This window comes from Pristiophorus japonicus, chromosome 10, assembly GCF_044704955.1.
Source record: "Pristiophorus japonicus isolate sPriJap1 chromosome 10, sPriJap1.hap1, whole genome shotgun sequence".
In the NCBI taxonomy this organism is placed as follows: domain Eukaryota; kingdom Metazoa; phylum Chordata; class Chondrichthyes; family Pristiophoridae; genus Pristiophorus; species Pristiophorus japonicus.
Genome location: NC_091986.1, coordinates 47,111,896 through 47,137,690, shown reverse-complemented (window position 1 = coordinate 47,137,690; position 25,795 = coordinate 47,111,896). Strand labels below are relative to the sequence as shown.

At 43.9% G+C, this 25,795-nt stretch overlaps 1 protein-coding gene across 1 annotated transcript in view; it reads right to left on the bottom strand.

The window, feature by feature from the left end:
* Positions 1 to 25,795, bottom strand: part of LOC139274729 (B- and T-lymphocyte attenuator-like) — a 96,309-nt gene that overhangs the window by 5,347 nt on the left and 65,167 nt on the right. Inside the window, exons 2-5 of the mRNA XM_070891414.1 lie at positions 22,594 to 22,929; positions 16,390 to 16,425; positions 8,434 to 8,577; positions 8,268 to 8,320 (exon numbers count right to left, since the gene is read on the bottom strand). Coding sequence (XP_070747515.1) covers positions 8,268 to 8,320; positions 8,434 to 8,577; positions 16,390 to 16,425; positions 22,594 to 22,929 — 569 coding nt within the window. The remainder of the gene's footprint in view (positions 1 to 8,267; positions 8,321 to 8,433; positions 8,578 to 16,389; positions 16,426 to 22,593; positions 22,930 to 25,795) is intronic.

Sequence of the window (25,795 nt, the reverse complement as noted above, 5' to 3'; positions counted from 1 at the left end):
CCCTTCCAATACTATTATTTTCTTTTTACATAGAATGTACAGCACAGAAACAGGCCTTTGGGCCCAACTGGTCCGTGCCGGTGTTTATGCTCCACACAAGCCTCCTGCCACCTCACTTCATCTCACCCTATCAGCTTATCCCTCTATTCCTCTCTCACTCATGTGTTTATCCAGCTTCCCCTTAAATGTATCTTTGCTATTCACCTCAACCACTCCCTGTGCTAATGAGTTCCACATTCTCACCACTCTCTGGGCAAAGAGGTTTCCCCTCAATTCCTTATTGGATTTATTAGCGACTATCTTATATTTATGGCCCCGAGTGGCTTATGGCTTCTCTATGTCTACCCTATTAAACTCTTACAGAATTATAAAGACCTCTATCAGGTCACCCCTGCACCTTCTCTTTTCTCGAGGAAAGAGCCCCAGCCCGTTCAGTCTTTCCTGATAGTTGTAACCTTGCAATTCTCTTTTAAATCCTTTTTGCATCTTCTCCAATGCATAATGTTAATGGAATAGGACAATAATTTATCGATCAAGGTGTCACTGTGTTAATGTAATTACGGGGTGGCTTGCCAAGAGACTTCACGGAGGTGACACAACCCCTCAGTTGTAGCCCATCTCCAACCCACGCTCCCTTCAGTGGGTCTCCTCAGTGGAAACACAGGATTTGACCCTTGTACGCAAGATTCTTTTAAGTTAATATTTTATTTGTGAAGATCTTGAGGTGAAAGAACACTCATTGCACAAGCAGCACCAGTCAGCAGGAGTTAAACTTCTTTCCTTTTTTTGGGGCTCACAGGAATGCATACCTTCACTCTGTGTGTCTCTCTGGAATGGCAAGGTATGTTGAGATGTGCTAAAGGTGAGAGCTGTTTGAGGCTTGATGTGTGGTGAGTGTAGCGTGCTCGAGAGGAACAGGGGACTTTGGACCTCTGGTTCACAAAGCACTCCACCACTGGGGGTTTCCTCGTCTCATGTCTGGGTCTGTTATAAATGTATTGATAGAGATTGATCGCTGTGATTGGTCAACATCTCCATTATCGTTGTTGATCGGACCCATAATCCACCTCCCGACAGTTCTAGCCTGATGGGGGAACTTCCCCCGCGCAGACCTCCGACTAATATAACAGATTGAGTCCCGATGACATCATCAGGACCCGACGACATCATCAGGACCCGATGACATCATCAGGATCCGACGACATCATCAGGACACAATGACATCATCAGGACCCAATCTGCATGTTTAAAGGACTCCGCTTCCCTCTTGCAGATGCCCCACTCGCCTGCTCAAAAGAGCAAGTTAACATTGCGACACAATGGGATGGCAGTGGCATCACAGGAGTCAAGTTGCTGCCTTTATTTGAACTCATCTGCCCCCACCCCCCCACTCCCCCACACCCGGTTTCCATCAGGCGGGGCGGGGGTAGTTAAAATCAGGACCTACAACCCCATGCTCTCTGTACCAATGTCCAACTGAAGTGCATTGAAGGAAGTGAGTCAGGATTGGAGCCCCTCCTTTCGGGGGTGGGGGGGGGGGGGAAGAATCCAACTCTGTTTCGCCTTGGAGTCAGTTTGAATCTTAGCCCCCACCTCTGCTGATTCACACTCTGCAATTTCAGCATTGTGCATGAAGTCAAATGGGCCTCTCGCTTGGGCTGAACTTACAGCCCCGAGGATATTTGGGGCAAAAACGTTGAGCTAGGATAAATGAGACAGACGAAGTGGATGAAATTAAACACCTTCAGTGAGACTGAATGAAAATCACATGGTGGGAATGTTAAACTCGGCCGCACAAACTGCTCCACAAACTCAAGCTGGCTATGAGAAAGGAAGATCTGATGAGTTTGGGTTTGGTGTATGTTCAACAACATAAACAGCTTGCATTTATATAGTGCCTTAAAGGTAGTAAAGCATCCCAAGATGCTTTACAACGAGTATAACCAGACAACATTTGATACCAAGCCACATAAGGAGATATTAGGTCAGCTGACCAAAAGGAGGAGCGAGAGGTAGAAAGGCAGAGAGGTTTAGGGAGGGAATTCTTGAGCTTGGCATCTAAGCAGCTGAAGGCACGGCCGGCAGTGGTAGAGCGATGGAAATCGGAAGAGCAAGAGGCAAAAATTGGAGGAACATAGAGATCTCCAGGGGTTGTGGGACTGGAGGAGATTATGGAGATAGGGAGGGGCGAGGAGCAGGGAGGGATTTGAACACAAGTGTAATGTCTGTAGCTCCACATTGTGGATGTGGATGTATTGTGTTACTGCAACTAAAGGGAATAAACTGTCAGCTTACAAGAACCAGGAAGTTCCAGAGACTTCGGGAGCTACATTCATTCTAGGAAGCTGTGTGTGCTTGTGGTCTGTGAATATATCACATTTGGCAGCGAGATGGGATTTTTCAGATGATTTAAAGCTGAAATTTTGTTGGTGAAAGATTCAGCCAGCCGACAGAAAGATGTTGGAAGCTTCTCTTTGGAAATAGGTACAAAATCCGAGGTAAAAAAAAAACGAGTACACTAGTTTAAACTGCAGAGTCAAAAATGGCTGCACCCGTAGGAGTTATGGGGCATTTCGGTGAATATAAACATGACCAGGAAAGGTTTAAGGCGTATATGGACCGGCTAGAAATGTATTTCACTGCAAATAATTTAATCGAAGTTCCAGAGAATGCTGATTAGAACTGGGCTGTGTTGGAATGTAAGAGCGCGATTTTCTTATCTGAAGCGGATCTGGAATTGTATGAAACGTTGATAAATTTGCTTGTGCCTGATGAGCCAAAGGACACAACGCTTAAAGAGATTTTAGCGAAGCTGGAGCAGCACTACAACCCCAAACCGTTCAAAATTGCTGAAAGCTATCGTTTCGTTATACGAAATCAAAAGGCTGATGAAAATATCAGTGAGTACATTGTAGCATTAAAAAAGCTATCTAGTCACTGTAACTTCGGAACTTTTCAAAACCGAGCATTGCGGGACCGTTTTGTTTGTGGGATGAAAAATGATGCGATCAGAAGAAAGTTATTGATGACGGATGACTTGACTTTTGAGATTGCTTGTCAGACAGTGAGGTCGATGGGCATAGCAGATCAATATTCCCGAAAATTTCATAATAATTACAGCCGGCAGACAACCGAGGTGAATCACCTGCAGTTTCAAAGTAAAAGGCGGTGGGGGCCCAAAGTCTCAGAAACTGGAAATTCGGCGCCTGGGACAACACATTGTTCAAAGTTGTCCATATGTGAAGGCAGAGTGTTTCTTCTGCAGAAAGACTGGGCATCTTGTGAAGGCATGCCGACTGAAGGGTAAACCAGCTTTTAAAGCTATGAATAGAAATCCCCAGAGATTACATAGCATGGAAGAAGAACAACAGGACGTGGAGGTGTTAGAGTTACACATCATCAGGAACACGAGGTTAATGGACAGCGATTTGAAAAGTATCAAAATCCACATAGATGTTGCAGGATTCAAGATACCAATGGAAATCGACACTGGTGCAACTGTGAGTGTAGTTCCAGAGTCGCTATACCTCGACAAATTGCGTGATTTCCCATTGGAGATGCGAGGCTACTCGGGAGAGAACATTCCTGTGGTAGATCGTATCGCCGTACCGGTGAAATACAAGGATCAATTTCAGAACTTGCCTCTAATAGTAGTGAAAGTAGACAAGCCTGCCTTACTAGGAAGGAATTGGTTGAGATCACTGAAGCTAGATAGGAGTGAGATTTTCTGTGTTGAAACGAGATTTGCATCAACGGATGATGTTATCAAGAGTTATCCGAAGGTGTTCTGTGAAACAGGCAGTCCGATCCCAGGCTTCAAGGCGAGTGTCAGGGTACAGAAGGACACTAGATCAGTTTACTGTTCTGTACCATATGCACTCAAGGAGAAAGTTGAGCAAGAACTCAAAAGACTAGAGACTGAGAACATTATTTGTAAAATAGATCTATGTAATTGGGCTACACCTATCGTTGTTGTATCGAAGTCCGACGGTAAGGTAAAGTGATTATAAAGTAACCGTAAACCAGGTTCTAGAGGGTAATGTCCCCAATACATTGCCGAATATAGAAGCCTTGTTCACAACACTGACAGGTGGTCAGATTTTCTCTAAACTGGATCTTACGAATGCCTACTTACAGCTTGAACTAGATGAGGAATCCAAATCATGTTTGACTATAAATATTCATCCAGGCCTATATCAATTTAATAGGCTACCGTTTGGAGTGTCTTCCACCCCTGCCATATCCCAAGGGGTAATGAACCAGATTTTGCAAGGTATTGAAACGATAGTATGTTATTTGGATGACATACTAATTTCAGCACCAAATAGGCAAATTCATAATAACATACTGAATGATGGCTAGAGAAGCACAGAGTGTCTGCTCGTAAGTGTGAGTTATTTCAAAACTCAGTGGAATACTTAGGGTACAGAGTAGACAAAGATGGTTTACATCCAACCATGGGAAAACTGGATACAATTAGAAATGCACCTACTCCCAGGAATGTCACTGAACTTCGATCATTTTTGGGTCTTTTGAACTATTATGGGAAGTTCCTACCAAATTTGGCTACAGTATTACATCCACTGAATGAACTGGAAGTGGTCAGAAGAATGCGATACTGCATTCAAGGAGTGTAAAAGCAAATTGGTAGGGAGCACTATGTTAGTTCACTATGACATATCTAAGGAGATTAAGCTAGCATGTGCTGCCTCTCCGTATGGAGTTGGGGCAGTAATCTCTCATATATTACGTAGTGGAGAGGAGAGACCAATTGCTTTTGCTTCACGCACTCTCAGTGTCAGTGAGAGTAATTATGCGCAAATTAAAAGGGAAACTTTGGCATTAATTTTTGAGGTCAAGAAGTTTCACAAATACTTGTACAGTCATAAGTTTACCATCGTTTCGGACCATAAGCCACTAACAGCAATCCTCCATCCAAATTCCCCAGGTTCAACATTAGCTGCAGCCCGAATGCAGAGATGGGCTTTGATTTTGTCAGCATCTACTATGATATTGAATACAGACGATCAGCTGATCACAGTAATGCTGATGCTATGACTAGATTACCTTCCCCATCACAAGTTACAAGAAGTGTTTTATTTTTCATACATTGATGAACTGCCAGTCACAGCTGAAGAGATTGGTAGAGCAACCAAACGTGACCCAGTGATGTCAAAGGTGTATGATTATATTGCAAATGGATGGCCAAACCAGGTAACAGACAAAGATATTCATCCATTCTTCATTCGTAGGAATGAATTATCAGTTGATAAAGATTGTATCATGTGGGGTGCAAGAGTGGTTATACCAAATAAATTCAGGTCCAAGTTATTAGGAGACCTCATGACCAGCACCTGGGAATGTGCTTGACCAAGAGTTTTGCACGCAGTTACTTATGGTGGCCAGGTCTTGATAATGATATCGAGTACATTGTGAGTCAGTGTACGACATGTCAATTGGTAAGCAAGCAAATACCATCAGTACCATTAGAGACATGGAAATGGCCTCCCAGGGTTTGGCAAAGGCTACATATTGATTTTACTGAGTTAGAAGGACAACAATTGTTCATTGTAATTGATAGCCATTCAAAGAGGGTTGAGGTGTTTCCAATGTGGAAAATAACAAGAAGTAAAGCATTAGATATTTTACGAAGTTTATTTTCTTAATTTGGCCTACCAGAAGAAATTGTTTCGGATAATGGACCACAATTTCATTCAGAAGAATTTGCACAGTTCATGAGCAAAAATAGTGTGAAACTTACCACGGTTCCACCGTACCACCCTGCTTCGAATGGTGCAGCAGAGCGCACTGTACAAATTGTAAAATGTGCCCTCATAAAACAAATGTTGGATCCAAATCCAAAGAAACGACAGTTGTCATTGGATCACAAATTGGCTAATTTTCTAATTACGCATCATAATGCTCCTCACACAACTACTGATAGAGTTGTTTCTCAAACGACAGCCACGAACCAGATTCTCGTTGTTAAAACCAAACTTGGCACAGTCCGTAGAAGAGATACAATTAAGACAGAAAGAGAATCATGATAGAGGTAGAGTAAAAGAGAGAAGTGTGAAATTAAACCAGAAGGTGAGAGTGAAGAACCATCATCATAAATGGGTAAAGTGGTTATTAGGAAGAGTGGTGAAGATATGTGGTCCTCGCACATATTTGGTAAAGATGTTTGATAATGGACAGGTTAGGTTTGTTCACATTGATCATATTTTACCTACAGACATGGAAGGAGTTGAAGGTGGGGATTCAATTATTTCTGACTCATCAGATAGTTTTGATACACCAATAGCATATCCTACATCTAGTGTACTGGAAACAAATCCAAGAGAAAATCAGAAGGTAAGTCTGAGTCCGAGTCAGGAAAACAAAGAGTCTGAAGTTATAGTGAGTTCAAAAGAAAATCAAAGAAATTCCTTGGAGGAAAACATTCCTCAGGACCAGCCTCGAATGAGTTTAGATTCGACGCCATGTTTGGAAGGTTCTGTTCGAGAGCGAAGGTATCCTCTTCGAAACAGAAAACAAGTGGTTAAGTTAAATTTGTAAATATGGCAAAATAAGTCCATATCCTTTGTTATGTATAAACATGCAAGTTATGTATCATGTTTGTTGTAATAACTTCTTCATTAAGGAGGGAGAACTGTAATGTCTGTAGCTCCACACTGTGGATGTGGGCATATTGTGTTACTGCAAATAAAGCGAATAAACGTCAGCTTACAAGAACCAGGAAGTTCCGGAGACTTCTGGAGCTGCATCCATTTTACGAAGCTGTGTGTGCTTGTGGTCTGTGAATATATTACAACAAGGATGAGAGTTTTTCAAATTGAGGTGCTGCTGGACCAAGAGCCAATGTAGATCAGCAAGCACAGGGGTGATTGGCAAGCGAGACTCAGTGCGAGTTAGGACATGGGGTTGCAGAGTTTTGGATGAGCTGAAGTTTAAGTAGGGTGGAAGTTGGGAGGCTGGCCAGGAGCGTGTTGGAACAGTCAGAGTCTGGAGGTAACAAAGGCATGGATGAGGGTTTCAGCAGCAGATGGACTGAGGCAGGGGTGGAAATGGACAATGTTATGGATGTGTGGGCAAATGCATGGCAGATGCAGTATAATGTGGATAAATGTGAGGTTATCCATTTTGGTGGTAAAAACAGAAAGGCAGAATATTATCTGAATGGTGGCAAATTAGGAAAAGAGGAGATGCAACGAGATCTGGGTGTCATGGTACATTAGTCATTGAAAGTTGGCATGCAGGCACAGCAGGCGGTAAAGAAGGCAAATGGCATGTTGGCCTTCATAGCTAGGGGATTTGTGTATAGGAGCAGGGCGTTCTTACTGCAGTTGTACAGGCCTTGGTGAGGCCTCACCTGGAATATTGTGTTCAGTTTTGATCTCCTAATCTGAGGAAGGACGTTCTTGCTATTGAGGGAGTGCAGCAAAGGTTCACCAGACTGATTCCCGGGATGGTGGGACTGACATATGAGGAGAGACTGGATCGACTGCAGTTTAGAAGGATGAGAAGGGATCTCATAGAAACATATAAGATTCTGATGGGACTGGACAGGTTAGATGCAGGAAGAATGTTCCCGATGTTGGGGAAGTCCAGAACCAGGGGTCACAGTCTAAGGATAAGGGGTAAGCCATTTAGGACCGAGATGAGGAGAAACTTCGTCACTCAGAGAGTTGTTAACCTCTGGAATTCTCTACCACAGAGAGTTGTTGATGCCAGTTTGTTAGATATATTCAAGAAGGTGTTAGATATGGCCCTGATGGCTAAGGGGATCAAGGGGTATGGAGAGAAAGCAGGAAAGGGATACTGAGATGAATGATCAGCCATGATCTTATTGAATAGTGGTGCAGGCTCGAAGGGCCGAATGGCCTACTCCTGCACCTATTTTCTATGTTTCTAATTCTAAACATTAGCTGGTAATTGGCAAAATAACCAGAGGGAAGATGAGGACCAATGTTTTTACGCAGCGAGTTGTGATCTGGAACACGCTTCCTGAAAGGGCGGTGGAAGTAGATTCAATAGTAACTTTCAAAAGGGAATAAATACTTGAAATGAAAAATAATTTGCAGGGCTATGGGGAAAGAGTAGGGTGCGGGACTAACTGGAGAGCTTTTTCAAAGAGCCGGCACAGGCACGATGGGCCGAACGGCCTCATTCTGTGCTGTACAATTCCATAATTCAGTGTGTGGAGCTTTGACTTTCCAATCTACATTCTCTAGAATCACTGAAATAATGAAAAAGTAGAGACTTACATGGCACTCGGTCCTTCGACAGGTCTCACTGGATTCTATGCTTTCTAGGGGTTCTAGAAAAATGTTGGAAAGGCCGGTTATGCATCAATGCAAGAGGAGGCATATTTGAAAACAAAGTTGTTATTAACTGAAAATGGAGGCAATGCCGATTGCTCTGGACTCTCACCATGAAAGTTTCTGATGCAAAAATATGTGATCATTACAAGAAATACAACTGCACCCACAATCCCCACGACAATAATACTGTAAAAAATCCAAAGCGGGGTATTCATCGGATTCGGTGGCTTCATTGTGATGGTTTCTGCAGTCACTGCAAGACACAAAACAGACAGAGTTTATCGCACAGCAGGCGATATACAGGGTAGATGCTGAGAGCCTGTTTCCCCTGGCTGGAGAGTCAAGAACTAGGAGGGTCACAGTCTCAGAATAAAGAAAGAATATCTTGAATTTCTACAGTGCCTTTCACATCTAGCAGACATCTCAAAGCACTTTACAGCCAATGAAATACTTTTTGGAGTGTAGTCACTGTTGTAATGTGGGAAACAGGGCAGCCAATTTGCGCACTAGCAAGCTCCCACAAACAACAATGTGATAATGAGCAGATAATCTGTTTTTGTTATGTTGATTGAGAGATAGATATTGGCCAGGAGACTGGGGATAACTCCACTGCTCTTCTTCGAAATAGCGCCATGGATTCTGTTACGACCACTTGAGAGGACAGACGGGGCCTTGGTTTAACGTTTCATCCGAAAGATGGCACCTCCGACAGTGCAGTGCTTCCTAGATTTTTTTGTGCTCAAGTCCCTGGAGAGGGACTTGAACCCACAACCTCTGAGACGAGAGTGCTACCCACTGAGCCACAGCTGACACAGTAAGGGGTCAGCCATTGAGGACTGAGATGAGGAGAAATTTCTTCACTCAGAGGATGGTGAATCTTTTGGAATTCTCTGCCCTAGAGGGCTGTGAATGCTCAATCATTGAGCATATTCAAGACAGAAATTGATAGATTTTTGGAATCTAGGGGAATCAAGGGATATGAGGATGGGGCAGGAAAGTGGAGTTGAGGTCGAAGATCAGCCATGATCTTATTGAATGGCGGAGCACGTTCTAAGGGCTGAATGGCTGACTCCTGCTCCTAATTCTTATGTTTTTATATATGTGTTAAGCACACATGCATTGTGCTCCTTCCCCCCACCATATGGTAACATTTTAAAACATCGGCACAAAGATAGAAAGAACTTGCATTTATATAGCTCCTTTCACGACTTCAGGATGTTCCAATGCACTTTACAGACAATAAAGTAGGTTTTTTAAGTGTCTTGACTGTTGTAATGTGGGAAACGCGGCAGCCAATTTGCGCACAGCAAGCTCCCACAAACAGCAATATGATAATGACTAGATAATCTGTTTTAGTGAGGTTGATTGAGGGATAAATATTGGCCCCAGGACACTGGGGATAACTCCCCCTGCTCTTCTTCGAAATAGTGCCATGAGATCTTTTCCGTCTACCTGAGAGTACAGACGAGGGCCTCGGTTTAACATCTCATCAGAAAGACAGCACATCTGACAGTGTAGTACTCCCTCTGCACTGCACTGGAGTTTCAGCCTGGATTTTTGTGCTTAAATCTCAGGAGTGGGGCTCAAACCCATGACCTTCTGACTCAGAGCCACATCAGGTACCATTAAACGTGCACGCGAGAGGAATGGCAGAAATGCAGAAGAGAAGCTAAGAGTTTAGGAGACAAAGCAATGTGAGAATAAATGGTAATTTCGAAGTATCACAGGGTAAATTATACAATTGATTCAATGCTTTGTGCGTCAGAAGCTCATAATCAATAATTGGAGGTGAAGGTCAGTATGTATGATTAGTGACTCATTGATTAGAATGGCCAGTAAATCAGGAGCCTCGTGAGTTGGTTGTGCCAAGTTCTACACCCTATTCTCCAATCACTGCTCCCCTTGAGTGTGACTCCCTACTGGGAGCAGAGTCTCGCAATTTCAGGGCTTGAGCTCAATGGTGGGACAGCATAATTCTGACAGTAGAGAACATTGCAGGGAGCGTCGAGAGGCGGGAGTTCCAGAGGCGAGAGGCCTACAAGAGGCCCGTCAGCGAGCAGTCCGGGGAGCGTTGAGAGGCGGGAGTTCGGGAGGCGAGCGGCCTACAAGAGGCCCATCAGTGAGCAGCGGGAGTTCGTAAGAGGCGGGAGTTCGGGAGGCGAGTGGCCTACAAGAGGCCCGTCAGTGAGCAGCGGGAGTTCGTGAGAGGCGGGAGTTCGGGAGGCGAGCGGCCTACAAGAGGCCAGCCGGTGCAGTTGCAGCAGGGAGGCAAAAAGAAGTAGAAAGAAATCGAAAGGTGACGTCACAGCCAAGGAAGTAAGGGATTGGCTGGTGATTGGTGAGTAGTTTTTCTTTTTCTTTTCTTTATCAGTAAATAACCTTTTAGCATTTTTGTTGCCAAATTACATTTATCTAGGGGTTAAGTCATGGCAGGAGAGCTCAGACACGTGTTATGCTCCTCCTGTACTGTGGGAAGTCAGGGACACTTCCGGTGTCCCTGATGACTACCTGTGTGGGAAGTGTATCTGCCTCCAGCTCCAGACAGACCGCATTGCAGCACTGGAGCTGCGGGTGGATGAACTCTGGAGCATCCACGATGCTGAGAATGATGTGAATAGCACATTTAGTGAGTTGGTCTTACCGCAGGTAAAGGGTACACAGCCAGATAGTAAATGGGTGACCAACAGGAGTAGCAGTGCAAGGAAGGTAGTGCAGCGGTCACCCCCCTGCAAAACAGATACACCGCTTTGGGTACTGTTGAGGGGAATGACTCATCAGGGGAGAGCAGCAGCAGCCAAGTTCATGGCACCGTGGGAGGCTCTGCTGCACAGGAGGGCAGGAAAAAGTGTGGGAAAGCTATAGTGATCGGAGATTCGATTGTAAGGGGAATAGATAGGCGTTTCTGCGGCCACAACTGAGACTCCAGGATGGTATGTTGCCTCCCTGGCGCAAGGGTCAAGGATGTCTCGGAGCAGGTGCAGGACATTCTGAAATGGGAGCGTGAACAGCCAGTTATCGTGGTGCATATAGGTACCGACGATATAGGTAAAAAATGGGATAAGGTTCTACAAGACAAATTTAGGGAGCTAGGAGCTAAATTAAAAAGTAGGACCTCAAAAGTAGTAATCTCAGGATTGCTACCAGTATCACATGCTAGTCAGAGTAGGAATCGCAGGATAGCTCAGATGAATACGTGGCTTGAGGAATGGTGCAAAAGGGAGGGTTTCAAATTCCTGGGACGTTGGAACCGGTTCTGGAGGAGGTGGGACCAGTACAAACTGGATGGTCTGCACCTGGGCAGGACCAGAACCAATGTCCTCGGGGGAGTGTTTGCTAGTGCTGTTGGTGAGGAGTTAAACTAACATAGCAGGGGGATGGGAACCTATGCAGGGAGACAGAGGGAAATAAAATGGAGGCAGAAGCAAAAGATAGAAAGAAGAAATGTAAAAGTGGAGGGCAGAGAAACCGAAGGCAAAAAACAAAAAGGGCCACATTACAGCAAAATTCTAAAGGGGCAAAGTGTGTTACAAAGACAAGCCTGAAGGCTCTGTGCCTCAAAGTGAGGAGTATTCGGAATAAGGTGGATGAATTAACTGCGCAGACAGCAGTTAACGGATATGATGTAATTGGCATCACGGAGACATGGCTCTAGGGTGACCAAGGCTGGGAACTCAACATCTAGGGGTATTCAACATTTAGGAAGGATAGGCAGAAAGGAAAAGGAGGCGGGGTGGCATTGCTGGTTAAAGAGGAAATTAATGCAATAGTAAGGAGGGACATTAGCCTGGATGATGTGGAATCGGTATGGATGGAGCTGCGGAATACCAAAGGGCAGAAACCGCGAGTGGGAGTTGTGTACAGACCATCAAACAGTAGTGAGGTTGGGGACAGCATCAATGAAGAAATAAGGGATGTGTGTAATAAAGGTACAGCAGTTATCATGGGCGACTTTAATCTACATATTGATTGGGCTAAACAAACTGGTAGCAATGCGGTGGAGGAGGATTTCCTGGAGATTATTAAGGATGGTTTTCTAGACCAATATGTCGAGGAACCTACTAAAGAGCTGGCTGGCCATCCTAAACTGGGTGATGTGTAATGAGAAGGGACTAATTAGCAATCTTGTTGTGCGAGGCCCCTTGGGGAAGAATGACCATAATATGGTAGAATTCTTTATTAAGATGGAGAGTGACAAAGTTAATTCGGAAACTAGGGTCCTGAACTTAAGGAAAGGTAATTTCGACGGCATGAGGCGTGAATTGGCTAGAATAGACTGGCAAAGGATACTTAAAGGGCTGATGGTGGATAAACAATGGCAAACGTTTAAAGTTCACATGGATGAACCTCAGCAATTGTACATCCCTGTCTGGAGTAAAAATAAAACTGGGAAGGTGGCTCAACTGTGGCTAACAAGGGAAATTAAGGATAATGTTAAAACCAAGGAAGTGGCATATAAATTGGCTAGAAAAAACAACAAACCTGAGGACTGCGAGAAATTTAGAATTCAACAGAGGAGGACGAAAGGTTTAATTATGAGGGGGAAAATAGAGTACAAGAGGAAGCTTGCAGGGAACATAAAAACTGACTGCAAAAGCTTCTACAAATGTGTGAAGAGAAAAAGATTAGTGAAGAGAAACATAGGTCCCTTGCAGTCAGATTCAGGGAATTTATAATGGGGAACAAAGAAATGGCAGACCAATTGAACAAATACTTCAGTTCTGTCTTCACGAGGGAAGACAAAAATAACCTTCCGAATGTACTAGGGGACAGTGGGTCTAGTGACAAGGAGGAACTGAAGGATATCCTTATTAGGCGGGAAATTGTGTTAGAGAAATTGATGGGATTGAAGGCCGATAAATCCCCGGGGCCTGATAGTCTGCATCCCAGAGTACTTAAGGAAGTGGCCCTCGAAATAGTGGATGCATTGGTGATCATTTTCCAACAGTCTATCGACTCTGGATCAGTGCCTATGGACTGGAGGGTAGCTAATGTAACACCACTTTTAAAAAAAGGAGGGAGAGAGAAAGGGGGTAATTATAGACCGGTTAGCCTGACATGAGTAGTGGGGAAAATGTTGGAATCAATCATTAAGGATGAAATAGCAGCGCATTTGGAAAGCAGTGACAGGATCGGTCCAAGTCAGCATGGATTTATGAAAGGGAAATCATGCTTGACGAATCTTCTGGAATTTTTTGAGGATGTAACTAGCAGAGTGGGCAAGGGAGAACCAGTGGATGTGGTGTATTTGGACTTTCAAAAGGCTTTTGACAAGGTTCCGGACAAGAGATTGGTGTGCAAAATCAAAGCACATGGTATTGGGGGTAATGTACTGACGTGGATAGAGAACTGGTTGGCAGACAGGAAGCAGAGAGTCGGGATAAACGGTTCCTTTTCAGAATGGCAGGCAATGACTAGTGGAGTGCCGCAGGGCTCAGTGCTGGGACCCCAGCTCTTTACAATATACATTAACGATTTAGATGAAGGAATTGAGTGTAATATTTCCAAGTTTGCAGATGATATAAACTGGGTGGTGATGTGAGCTGTGAGGAGGACGCTAAGAGGCTGCAGGGTGACTTGGACAGGTTAGGTGAGTGGGCAAATGCATGGCAGATGCAGTAAAATGTGGATAAATGTGAGGTTATCCACTTTGAGGCAAAAACATGAAGGCAGAATATTATCTGAATGGCGGCAGATTAGGAAAAGGGGAGGTGCAATAAGACCTGGGTATTATGGTACATCAGTCATTGAAAGTCGGCATGCAGGTACAGCAGGCGGTGAAGAAGATAAATGGTATGTTGGCCTTCATAGCTAGGGGATTTGAGTATAGGAGCAGGGAGATCTTACTGCAGTTCTACAGGGCCTTAGTGAGGCCTCACCTGGAATATTGTGTTCAGTTTTGGTCTCCTAATCTGAGGAAGGTCATTCTTGCTATTAAGGGATTGCAGCCAAGATTCACCAGACTGATTCCAGGGTTGGCTGGACTGTCATATGAGGAGAGACTGGATCAACTGGGCCTTTATTCACTGGAGTTTAGAAGGATGAGAGGGGATCTCATAGAAACATATAAGATTCTGGTGGGACTGGACAGGTTAGATGTGGGAAGAATGTTCCCGATGTTGGGGAAGTCCAGAACCAGGGGACATAGTCTTAGGATAAGGGGTAGGCCATTTAGAACTGAGATGAGGATGAACTTCTTCACTCAGAGAGCTGTTAACCTGTGGAATTCCCTGCCGCAGAGAGTTGTTGATGCCAGTTCATTGGATATATTCAAGAGGGAGTTAGATATGGCCCTTACGGCTAAAGGGATCAAGGGGTATGGAGAGAAAGCAGGAAAAGGATACTGAGGGAATGATCAGCCATGATCTTATTGAATGGCGGTGCAGGCTCAAAGGGCCGAATGGCCTACTCTTGCACCTATTTTCTATGTTTCTATGTTTCTATGTTTTCCCGTGAAGTCAGCAGCAAATTGGTGATAGCGTTATTTTATAAATTCGTAAAAATTAGTGCGGTTTCTTTGGAAAGAATCTAGTCTGAGGCTCCCTCTCACAGCAGAATATCTGAGCAGAACTTCACCGTGTCAGAGTGCCGAGATGTTCCCTTGCAAAGGAGCAACAGACCTACCTCCGCTAACACTGAGATCTTTTTTTTCTAAAACTATTTGACCCCCTTTGCCTTTACAATGAGGCTAAGTTTTCCCGCACCTCCCCTTGATAAATTTTACGATTCTATAGGAACAAAGGAATAGGAGCATAGGTTATTCAGTCCTTTGAGTCTGTTCCACCATTCAATTAGATCATGGCTTCCATCTTCTGTATCTTCCATCAACCCGCCTTGGTTCCGTAATCCTTAATACCCTTACCTAACAAAAATCTATCAATCTCAGTTTTGAAATTTCCAATTGACCCCCAGCCTCAACAGCTTTTTGGGGAGAGAGTTCCAGATTTCCACTACCTTTTGTGTGAAGAAGTGCTTCCTGACATCACCCCTGAATGGCCTGGCCCCCTTGTTCTGGACTCCTGCTCCAGAGGAAATAGTTTCTCTCTCTATCTACCCAATCAACGCCTTTAATCATCTTAAACACCTCGATTAGATCACCCCTTAATCCTCTATACTCGAGGGAATACAAGCCTAGTCTGTGTAACCTATCCTCTATAATTTAACTCTTTCAGCCCCGGTATCGATCTGGGGAATCTGCACTGCTCCCACTCCAAGGCCAATATATCCTTCCTGAGGTACAGTGCCCAGAACTGAACGCAGTTACACCAGATGGGGGTTTAACTAGAGCTTTATGTAACTGTAACATAACTTCAACTCCCTTTGAGATAAAGCCAAACACCTCAAGGAATTCTGCAATTTCTGGTTACAGTAGATTATTGTTCTCATGTTGCTATGCAATGGAACATATCGCCAGTAAGAATGAGAGGTGATCTTACCGAAACATATAAGATAATGAGAGGGCTCGACAAGGTGGATGCAGAGAGGATATTTCCACTCATAGGGGAAACTAAAACTGGGGGATATAGTCTCAGAATAAGGGACCGCCCATTTAAAACTGAGATGAGGAGAAATTTCTTCTCTCAGAGGGTTGTAAATCTATGGAATTCTCTGCCCCAGTGAGCTGTGAAAGCTGGGTCATTGAATATATTTAAGGTGGAGATAGACACATTTTTGGGCAATAAGGGAATAAAGGGCTATAGGGAGGGGCAGGGAAGTGGAGCTGAGTCCATGATCAGATCAGTCATGATCCTATTAAATGGCGGAGCAAGCTCGAGGGGCCAAATGGCCTACTCCTGCTCCTAGTTCTTATTTTCTTATGTTCTTACGTAACAATGGAGACAGTGTCTAGTGTTGATGACAGCATTGATTATGGTGAAGATCATTGTAACCTGATTGATGTCTCATAATCATGAGGATCCTGATTATTTAGAGTAAGGGATGTATACCAGAAGTCCCTTTTAACGAGTGCCTCTCACTGTGCACTCGCTGGCAGTTGTATTGTTTTAGCACCAAAGAAAAAAACACAAATACAAGTTGTTGCCACTAAGAAATGCAACTAAGGACTCACCAGTGTATCTGTTCCCATCAAGGTGCCTCTTTGATTCTAGAGAAACAGATAAATGTGGATTCAGAAAGATTATCTTGAAACATGGGATATGATAACTGCTGTCTTTTTCACCTCTAGCTCTGTGCAGACCTGCATCGACCTGATCCCAGCCCATGTACACAAAACCAGATCAGCAAGCCCCCAAAAGCAACCCTTAGACAGCCAACATCTGGAGTTAATCAGGAGTTACGGAAGTTATTTATGTAAATAAACCGAAGATGTTGATTCTGAATTCACTTTACAGTACAATCGGCAGCCTATCCACCACCTTAACATTCACTCCCTCCCCCACCGGCGTACCGCGGCTGCAAGACGCACTGCAGAAAATCACCAAGGCTTCTACGGCAGCACCTCCCAAATCCACGTCCTCTTCCACCTAGAAGGACAAGGGCAGCAGGCGCTTGGGAACACATCACCTGCAAGTTTTCCTCAAAGTCACACACCATCCTGACTGGGAAATATATCACCGTTCCTTCATCATCACTGGGTCAAAATCCTGGAACTTCCTCCCTAACAACACTGTGGGAGAATCTTCACCACACGGACTGCAATGGTTTAAGAAGGCGGCTCACCACCACCTCCTCAAGGGCAATTAGGGATAGGCAATAAATGTTGGCCTTGCCAGCGACGCCCACATCCTGAAGAATAATTTAAAAAAAAAACAATCTCACCCCTGCAACAGATGGTTTGCCTGAAATAAAGAGCATGGATACGGATTCAAAGGGCCCAAATTTTAGATCCTTTGATGATATATCTGAACCTTTAAGAATCTGAATTAATCTGGACCCTTGTCCATAGTTACTTTAATATTCTGTGGATGTGACTGGTTATCATGCGAGTATCACTCATTGTGATATCATCTGACTTCGCCTCATGTAAAGAATCCATTCTGATGTAACAATAAGTGGATACAGGAAGAGAAGCAAGAAAAATGCAGATTGCGAGTAACACTCTATTGAAATAGCAATGTTACAAGGAGGGGGGAGAAACCCTTTTAATTACCCCCCCACCCCCGCCTCACCGCCCCGCCTCATGTCCCACCTTCATTGGCAGCCATCTGGTGTCTTTCTAATTTCTAGCCTCAATACTGAAGAGAAACTCTCAGCTGATGTGTGAATAAATGGCTCTCAGCCTGGTAGCACAGGTCAAGGTAGAAACCTGCAAGCTTCCAGATCTTTATACTGGTGCTGACAGCATTTCCAAGATTATCTGATTCTTACTCAAGTCAGCACAATTTCACTGCAACAGAAATATCACAGGGATGGTTCCCCCTCAGGAGTGATCCTTCTTTAGAAAAGTGTAACCAACAAACGAAGGCTTCATTCTGACATGAGGCCATTTGTCGCAATAAAGCTCTTCTGTTTCCATTGCAAGCTGTGGCTCATAAGAACATAAGAAATAGGGGCAGGAGTAGGCCATTTGGCCCCTCGAGCCTGCTCCGCCATTCAATAAGATCATGGCTGATCTGATCTTGGCCTCAACTCCACTTCCCTGCATGCTGCCTATAACCCTTGACTCTCTTATTGTTCAAAAATCTATCTATCTCCACCTTAAATATATTCAATGACCCAGCCTTTACAGCTCTCTAGGGTAGAGAATTCCAAAGATTCACGACCCTCTGAAGGAAGAAATTCCTCCTCATCTCCGTTTTAAATGGGCGATCCCTTATTCTGAAATTATGTCCCCTCGTTCTAGATTCCCCCACGGGGGGAAACATCCCCTCTATATCTACCCTGTTAAGCCCCCTCATAATCTTATATGTTTCAATAAGATCACCTCTCATTCTTCTAAACTCCAATGAGTATAGGCCCAAAGTGCTCAAACTTTTTTCATACAACAACCCCTTCATCTCAGGAATCAACCTCGTGAACCTTCTCTGAACTGCCTCCAATGCAATTATATCCTTCCTTAAATAAGGAGACCAAAATTGTACGCAGCACTCCAGGTGTGATCTCACCAATACCCTGTACAGTTGGTAGCAGGACTTCTCTGCTTTTATACTCTATCCCTCTTGCAATAAAGGCCAACATTCCATTTGCCTTCCTAATTACTTGCTTTACCTGCATGCTAACTTTTTGTGTTTCATGTACAAGGACCCCCAGATCCCTCTTTACCACAACATTTTGTATTTTCTCTCCATTTAAATAATAATTTGATATTTTACTTTTCCTACCAAAGTGGATAACCTCACATTTTCTCACATTATACTCCATCTGCTAAATTTTTGCCTACTCACTTAGCCTATCTATATCCTTTTGCAGATTATTTGTGTCTTCCTCACAACTTGCTTTCCTACCTACCTTTGTATCATAGCAAATGTGGCTACATTACACTCAATCCCTTCATCCAAATCATTAATATATATTGTAAATAGTTGCGGCCTCAGCATTGATCCCCATGGGTCCCATGAGTTACAGTTTTCCAACCGGAAAATAACCCATTTATCCCGACTCTCTGTTTTCTGTTAGTTAGCCAATTGTCAATTCATGCTAATATATTACCCAAAACCCCATGAGCTCTTATGTTGCGCAGTAACCTTTTATGTGGCACCTTAGCGAATGCCTTCTGGAGATCCAAATACACTACATCTAGTGGTTCCCCTTTATCCACCATGCTTGTTACATCCTCAAAGAACTCTAGAAAATTTGGCTAACATGATTTCTCTTTCATAAAACCATGCTGACTCTGTTTGACTGTATTATGATTTTCTAAATGTCCTGCTATTACATCCTTAATAATGGACTCCAGCATTTTCCCAATGACAGATGTTGGGCTAAACTGGTCTATAGTTTCCTGCTTTCTGTCTCCCTCCTTTCTTAAATAGGGCCGTTACATTTGAGGTTTTCCAATCTGCTGTGACCTCTGCAGAATCCAGGGAATTTTGGTAGATTACATCCAATGCATCCACTATCGTTACAGTCACTTCTTTTAAGATCCGAGGATGCAAGCCATCAGGCCCTGGGGACTTGTCCACCTCTAGCCCCATTAGTTTGCCTATTACTTTTTCTCTAGTGATAGTAATTGTTTTAAGCTCCTCCCTCCCTATAGCCCCTTGATTATCAATTATTGGGATGCATTTAGTGTCTTCTACCATGAAGACCGATACAAAATATTTGTTCAAAGTCGCTGCCATTTCTTTGTTTCCCATTATTAATTCCCTCGTCTCATCCTCGAAGGGTCCAACGTTTACTTTAGCTACTCTCTTCCATTTTATATACCTGTAGAAGCTCTTACTGTCTGTTTTTATATTTCTTGCTAATTTATTCTTATAATCTATCTTCTCGCTCTTTAATATTTTTTTAGTTGTCCTTTGCTGGTTTCTAAAAATTTCCCAATCCTCTGGCCGACCACTAATCTTCGCAACATTGTATGCCTTTTTTTCCAATTTGATACTGTCCTTAACTTCCTTAGTTAGACCATTGATGGTTTATCCTTCTCTTAGAGTCTTTCTTTCTCACTGGAATATATCTTTGCTGAGCATTATGAAATATCTCCTTAAATGTTTGCCACTGCTTATCTACTGTCTTACCCTTGAATCTATTTTCCCAGTCCACTTTAGCCAATTCTGCCTTCATATCTTTGTAATTGCCTTTATTTAAGTTCAGGGTACTAGTTTGAGACCCAACGTTCTCACCCTCAAACGAATTTGAAATTCTAACATGCTATGATCACTCTTCCCTAGAGGATCCTTTACTATGAGATCATTAATTAATTCTGTCTTATTGCACAATATCAGATCTAAAATAGCCTGCTCACTGGTTGGTTCCACAATGTAATGCTCTAACTATCCAGAATACACGCCATGAACTTATCCTCAAGGCTACCTTTGATATTTGATTTGTTCAATTAATATGAAGATTAAAATTTCCCATGATTATTGCAGTACCTTTCTTACAAGCCTGCATTATTTCTTGATTTATACTCTGCTCTACAGTGTGGTTACTGTTAGGGGACCTGTAGACCACTCCCACCAGTGACTTATTTTCCTTATTATTTCTTATCTCCACCCAAACTGATTCAAATCTTAATCTTCTGAGCCAATATCATTTCTCACTACTGCACTGATCTCATCCTTTATTAATGGAGCTACCCCACCTCTTTTTCCTTTCTGCTTATCCTTCTGAAATGTCAAATATCCCTGAATATTCAGTTCGCAGCCTTAGTCACCTTGCAACCACATCTCTGTAATTGCTATCAGATCATACCCATTTACTTCTCTTTGTGCCGTCAACTCAGCTATCTTGTTACGAATACTGCTCAGAGGGCACTATTCTCACCTCTGAGTCAGAAGGTTGTGGGTTGAATTCCCAATCCAGAGACTTGAGGCCATAATCCAGGCTGGTACTCCCAGTGCAGTACTGAGGGAACACTGCAATGTCGGAGCGACAGTACTGAGGGAGTGCTACAATTTTGGAGGGGCAGTACTGAGGGAGTGCTGTACTGTTGAAGGGCAGTACTGAGGGAGCACTGCAATGTCGGAGTGGCAGTACTGAGGCTGTACTGTCAGAGGGGCAGGACTGAAGGAGTGCTGCACTGTTGGAGGGGCAGTATTGAGGTAGCGCTGCACTGTTGAGGGTCAGTACTGAGGGAACGGTTCACTGTCGGAGCAGCAGTACTGAGGGAGCGCTGCATTGTTGGAGGGGCAGGACTGAGGGAGCGCTGCATTGTCAGTGCAGTACTGAGGGAATGCTGCACTGTCGGAGGGGCAGTACTGAGAGTGCGCTGCGCTGTTGGAGGGGCAGTACTGAAGGGGCGCTGCACTGTCGGAGAGGCAATACTGAGGGAGTGTTGCACTGTTAGGGGGCAGTACTGAGGGAGTGCTGCTCTGTCAAGGGGCAGTACTGAGGGAGTGCTGTACTGTTGGAGGGGCAGTACTGAGGGACCACTGCTCTGTCGGAGGGGCAGTACTGAGGGAATGCTGCTCTGTCGGAGGTGCCGTCTTTTGTATGAGACATTAAACCGAGGCCCCGTCTTTCCTCCCAGGTGAACGTAAAATATCCCATGTCCTTATCTGAAGTGCAGGCACATTCTCCCGGTATCCTGCCCAATATTTATACTTCAACCAAGATCAGTAAAACCGATTATCTGGTCATTTTCACATAATCTGTTTATGGGAGCTTGCTGTGCGCAAAGTGGAGAGGAGGGTTACAGGGAAAAAAATCAGTGCAAAAACTGAAGGTGAAACAAATAGTCCTAAAATGTTTGGAGCCAAATATCAGCAACTCTTTTGTGCATTGTGAATTCTGTAATGAGATTAAACTGTGAACTTAAACCGAAACAGAGAAGCGGCTTTTAGTCTGATCATAATTACACCAAAAGTTGGCTCAGACAACAACAATTTGCATTTATATAGCGCCCTTAATGCTGTAAAATGTCCCAAGGCACTTATCAAACAAAATTTGACACCGATCCACATAAAGAGATATTAGGGCAGGTGACTAAAAGCTTGGTCAAAGAGGTAGGTTTTAAGGAGCATCTTAAAGGAGGAAAGAAAGGTAGAAAGGCGGATGGGCTTAGGGAGACAATTCCAGAGCTTAGGGCCCAGGCAGCTGAACACATGGGCACCAGTGGTTGAGTTATTATAATCAGGGATACTGAAGAGGCTAGAATTGAAGGAGCGCAGACATCTCAGGGGGTTGTGGGGCTGGAGGAGATTACAGAGATAGGGAGGGGCAAGGCCATGGAGGGATTTGGAAACAAGGATGAGAATTTTTAAATCGAGGCATTGCTTGACTGGGAGCCAATGTAGGTCAGCGAGCACAGGGTTGATGGGTGAGCAGAACTTAGTACGAGTTAGAGTACGGCCAGCAGAGTTTTGGATGAGCTCAAGTTTATAGAAGGTCGGCCAGGAGAGCATTGCAGTAGTCAAGTCTGGTGGTGACAAAGGCATAGATGAGGGTTTCAGCAGCAGATGGGCTGAAGCAGGGGTGGAGATGGGTGATGTTATGGAAGTGGAAGTAGGTGGTCTTGGGAATGGAGAGGAGATGGGGTCAGAAGCTCAGCTCAGGGTCAAATAGGACAGCAAGGTTTCGAACGATCTGGTTCAGCCTCAGAGAATTGCCAGACAGCAGACATGAAACATGCAGTGGAATTGTTTTTCTTCGATATAGCGAAAAAATGTTTCAGTCAATGTGTATCCTCGGTCACAGAAATATCAGCACTTACCGAACACATTCACTAAGATGGAGTTTCCCATTGTATTTACATTCTTTTCGATGGCTTGACATCGGTAAGTGCCACTGTCATTCACGTTAATGGAAGAGAATGCGTAAAGCACAAACATCCTATATTCTGTGCTATTGGAAGAAGTTGTATTGATTGTCTTAAATGCTCCATTCAGTTCCTGACAACTGTTTGAATGGAATTTACACCAAGACACCTTAGGTTGTTCTGCTTGACAATACTCGACCGTACAATTCAACTTCAAACTGTCTCCAACAGTATAATTGAGCACAGCTCTGGGATTTCTCGCAACCAATGAACATCCTTTACTTCCATTTCCTGTAAAAGAAAAGTTCAAATGTTTTACTATTGTCATAAGAGCATAAGAAATAGGAGCAGGAGTCGGCCATTCGGCCCCTCGGGTCTGCTTCGCCATTCAGTAAGATCATGGCTGATCGTCTACCTCAACTCCACTTTCCCGCACTATCCCCATATCCCTTGATTCCCTTAATATCCAAAAATCTATTGATCTCTGACTTGAATATATTTAATGACTGAGCCTCCACAACTCTCTGGAGTAGAGAATTCCAGAGATTCACCACCCTCTGAGTGAAGAAATTTCTCTTCATCTCTCCAAAATGGATGACCCATTATTCTGAGACTGTGACCCCTGGTTCTTGATTCCCCAGCCAAGGGAAACATCTTCCCAGCATCAACCCTGTCAAGCCTGTTTATGTTTCAATTATGTATCATTCTTCTAAACTTTAGCAAATATAGGCCTAATCTCCTCAATCTCTCTTCACAGGACAATCCCCCCCAACTCAGGAATCTGCTGCACAGGAGGGCAAGAAAAAGAGTGGGAGAGCGATAGTGATAGGGGATTCAATTGAAAGGGTAATAGATAGCGTTTCTGCGGCCGCAACCGAGACTCCAGGATGATATGTTGCTTCCCTGGTGCAAGGACATTCTGAAAAGGGAGGGAACAGTCAGTTGTTGTGGTGCATATAGGTACCAAAGACATAGGTAAAAAATGGGAGGAGGTCCTACAAGACGAATTTAGGGAGCTAGGAGCTAAATTAAAAAGTAGGACCTCAAAAGTAGTAATCTCAGGATTGCTACCAGTGTCACGTGCTAGTCAGAGTAGGAATCGCAGGATAGCTCAGATGAATACGTGGCTTGAGGAGTGGTGCAGAAGGGAGGGATTCAAATTCCTGGGACATTGGAACCGGTTCTGGGGGAGGTGGGACCAGTACAAACCGGACGGTCTGCACCTGGGCAGGACCGGAACCAATATCCTACGGGGAGTGTTTGCTAGTGCTGTTGGGGAGGAGTTAAACTAATATGGCAGGGGGATGGGAACCTATGCAGGGAGAAAGAGGGAAATAAAAAGGAGGCAGAAGCAAAATATAGAAAGGAGAATAGTAAATAGAAAGGAGAAACCCAAGGCAAAAAACAAAAAGGGCCACATTACAGCAAAATTCTAAAGGGGCAAAGTGTGTTACAAAGACAAGCCTGAAGGCTCTGTGCCTCAATACGAGGAGTATTCGGAATAAGGTGGATGAATTAACTGCGCAGATAGCAGTTAATGGATACGATGTGATTGGCATCATGGAGACTTGGCTCCAGGGGGACCAAGGCTGGGAACACAACATCCAAGGGTATTCAGCATTTAGGAAGGATAGACAGAAAGGAAAAGGAGGCAAGGTGGCGTTGCTGGTTAAAGAGGAAATTAATGCAATTGTAAGGAAGATTAGCCTGGATGATGTGGAATCGGTATGGGTGGAGCTGCGGAATACCAAAGGGCTGAAAACGCTAGTGGGTGTTTTGTATAGACCACCAAATAGTAATAGTGAGGTTGGGGACAGCATCAAGCAAGAAATAAGGGATGTGTGCAATAAAGGTACAGCAGTAATCATCAGCGACTTTAATCTACACATTGATTGGGCTAACCTAACTGGTAGCAATGCGGTGGAGGAGGATTTCCTGGAGTGTATTAGGGATGGTTTTTTTAGACCAATATGTCGAGGAACCAACCAGGGAGCTGGCCATCCTAGATTGGGTATTGTGTAATGAGAAGGGACTAATTAGCAATCTTGTTGTGCGAGGCCCCTTGGGGAAAAGTGACCATATTATGGTAGAATTCTTTATTAAAATGGAGAGTGACAAAGTTAATTCGGAAACTAGGGTCCTGAACTTAATGAAAGGTAACTTCGATGGTATGAGGCGTGAATTGGCTAGAATAGACTGGCAAACGACACTAAAAGGGTTGACGGTGGATAAGCAATAGCAAACAGTTAAAGATCACATGGATGAACTCAGGGATGTACATTTACAGGGGTCCGGAGTAAAAATAAAACTGGGAAGGTGGCTCAACCATGGCTAACAAAGGAAATTAAGGATAGTGTTAAATCCAAGGAAGAGGCATATAAACCTGTTAGAAAAAGCAACAAACCTGAGGACTGGGAGAAATTTAGAATTAAAAACAGAGGAGGACGAAGGTTTTAATTAAGAGGGGGGAAATAGAGTACGAGTGGAAGTTTGCAGGGAATATAAAAACTGACAGCAAAAGCTTCTATAGATATGTGAAGAGAAAAAGATTAGTAAAGACAAACGTAGGTCCCTTGCAGTCAGATTCAAGTGAAATTATAATGGGGATCAAAGAAATGGCAGACCAATTGAACCAATACTTCGGTTCTGTCTTCACGAAGGTACTAGGGGACAGCAGGTCTAGTGAGAAGGAGGAACTGAAGGATATCCTTATTAGGCGGGAAATTGTGTTAGGGAAATTGATGGGATTGAAGGCCGATAAATCCCTGGGGCCTGATAGTCTGCATCCCCGAGTGCTCAAGGAAGTGGCCCTAGAAATAGTGGATGCATTGGTGATCATTTTCCAACAGTCTATCGACTCTGGATCAGTTCCCATGGACTGGAGGGTAGCTAATGTTACACCACTTTTTAAAAAAGTAGGGAGAGAGAAATTATAGACCAGTTAGCCTGACATCAGTAGCGGGGAAAATGTTGGAATCGATCATGAAGGACGAAATAGCAGCATATTTGGAAAGCGGTGACAGGATCGGATCAAGTCAGCATGGATTTATGAAAGGGAAATCATGCTTGACGAATCTTCTGGAATTTTTTGAGGATGTAACTAGCAGAGTGGACAAGGGAGAACCAGTGGATGTGGTGTATTTGGACTTTCAGAAGG